The 2242-nt window shown below is 54.3% G+C and overlaps 1 protein-coding gene across 1 annotated transcript; it reads right to left on the bottom strand.

The window, feature by feature from the left end:
* Nucleotides 1–1523: 1523 nt before the first annotated feature.
* Nucleotides 1524–1915, bottom strand: NGA_0556600 (amidase; the record flags this gene model as incomplete). The annotated part of the gene is made up of 2 exons (XM_005855850.1): nt 1524–1528; nt 1762–1915. Coding segments are annotated over 2 exons (159 nt in total), but the record flags the coding sequence as incomplete, so codon positions are not given.
* Between the last annotated feature and the right edge of the window lie 327 nt (nt 1916–2242).

The following is a 2242-nucleotide window of genomic DNA, read 5'->3' as shown; positions in this document are numbered from 1 at the left end:
TGTGGAAAACGATTTTTTTTCAAATGACCTCTTCTTTGCTATGTGGAGGGGGGAGTGGAGGAGGAGGATGCTTTCTCCTGGAGCATGGCCGCGCGCTGGGAAAAAGCGGAGGAACAAAGGGAGGGGAAAGGGTGAGATGCGGGGGGAAAGGACGATGGATAGAAGTTATTTGATTCGCAGCGATGGGTAAGAGGATGAGAGTAAGTCATGGAAATGAGGGGGGGGGGGAGGAAGCAAGGGAGGTGTCGCGGTCCTGGAGAGGGCCTCGTCCTCCAAGTAGGACCCTAGGCTTCTTGCAAAACAGGTGAGCATGTCTCCGTTTTCCCCTTCCTTTACCTGTTCTCTGTAAAGCACGGTCGCACAGCGCGCTTGGGCTTCGCTTGTCTCCGGCGTAAGCTGACTTCCTGTTGATGACCGCGAAGTAGCACCAGCACTTCCAGTCCCTCCCGCCTTGAGTTTTGAAAGGACTGCAGGCGAGACCCGTCGACTGAAAAAAGAGGTGGCGCTTCCAGTCGACGCCATAAATATGCGAACTAGGTGAGGAGGGGTGTGTAGAAAAGAGGGGGTTAGGGGGGGCTCCCTCAGCCCATTAAAGGGAAGCGTATTCGGTATGGAGACTTATATGTCTTCATGTGTCATGCCCAAAAATCACTCGAATGCGGCTGATCAACCGCAATAAACCCCCGCAGCAAATTTTATAGCCACGCCTTCGTTCCCCACGGCCTGGTAAGCCTGATGCTGGCTTTAATGGTAAACTAGTTCAGAGGCCGCGGCTTGCTGCAAGCTATCGCCTTCAGAAAAGAGCGAGTGAGCCCACTCATGCCCTGGAACAGGCATTGGGGAAACCACCGCTACTACAAAAAAGTAGCGGCATGACGATGCCAACCATGACAGAACAAAGCAATTTCCCTGCATACAACACCTTGCATTTGGTGCCACGTGCAGGGGCTCATCCTGTTGGAGCAGGGTTGCTTTTTTTTTCAGGCGGGAACGACGGGATGATGGGCTTGATCCGGGTAGCTTTTGAAAGTGTCCCTCGGACGGGGTCGCGTGGAAAGGTCGTGCTATCACTTTTTTGGCTTGGTTTAAACTCGGGACAAGGCACTAGCTGGATACTTTATGAGATTACTAAGTCGACTTTTCTCTTGAGTGTGTTTTTATTGTTGGCAAAAGAAACTCATGATGACAGAAAGCTCATCATGTCTGAGGACCAAAGTATTGCTGTCGTGCGGTGAATTTAGGAATCAGGTGTAAATTTTCTTTGCCGCAAGGTAATATGTCATCCTCCATAGAGCCAAGCTGTTTACTATCACCACTCCGCAAGCGCTCACTTCCTCACAAGAACGATCGCGACACCTCCCTCAATTGCTTCCCTTCCATCCCAATATCTTCCACTCCGCACAACCTGGCCGCTTCTTCCCTTGTCCTCGGGCCTTGATATTGAACAAGAGAGGCCACATCTCTCTCCCTCTCTTCGTTCCTTCCATCTGTCCGACCTCCACCACCAAAAGGCTCCCGTGGCACTAAACTGTGAAAGGGGTGAGCTGTTTCGTACAGAGCCGCCAATGCCAGCATGCGCGCTTCGCTGTAGGGAGGACCTAAAAGTGGACAAGGAGAAATTGTCTTAGCAAGGCCGGTCGTCCATCCTGCCGCTCCTCATTTGTTCCTCTCCCCTTCCCACCACACCAGCAGAGGTATCGAATCCGCCCTTTACTCTTCCTCCGTTTCCCCCCCCCCACCACACTATCCCCTCAATCTCACCGATCATCTGCAGTCCCACGGGACGGCCGTCTCGAGTCAGGCCGCAGGGGAGGGAGAGGCTAGGACCGCAGGAAAGGGTGACCACGGAGGAAAGTCGGAGCCAGTCGATGTAGGACGGCAGGGGGGTGGCGGCGACGTGGGTGGGGTATCGGAGCTCTGCGTGGAAGGGGGGGAGCTGGTGGCGGCGAACCAGGAAATCAAGGGGGAAAAATGGTAGAAAGCGGTGTGGAGACTGGACTGGAGGGGGAGAGGATGACGCCCCCAGCAGCCTTTTTCCTTTCTTCCTTCTCCGGCTTTTTCCTCCTCCCCTCGCGTCTCCTGCCTTCACCCCCTCCTTACCATGACCGCGGGCGTAAGCAGGAAATCAAAGTCTTGGAAGAAGCCCAGCCAGTCCTTCACGTAGGCCTGATGCGCCTTCTTTGCCTGAAATCCGGGGGGGAGCGCGCGGAGGAAGGGCGCCGTAAGAATTAAACGGCAGAAA

Source organism: Nannochloropsis gaditana (genome assembly GCF_000240725.1).
Source record: "Nannochloropsis gaditana CCMP526 unplaced genomic scaffold scaffold087, whole genome shotgun sequence".
Classification (NCBI taxonomy): Eukaryota; class Eustigmatophyceae; order Eustigmatales; family Monodopsidaceae; genus Microchloropsis; species Microchloropsis gaditana.
Note: the sequence above shows the minus strand (reverse complement) of the source record. Positions and strands in the feature narration are given on the sequence as shown.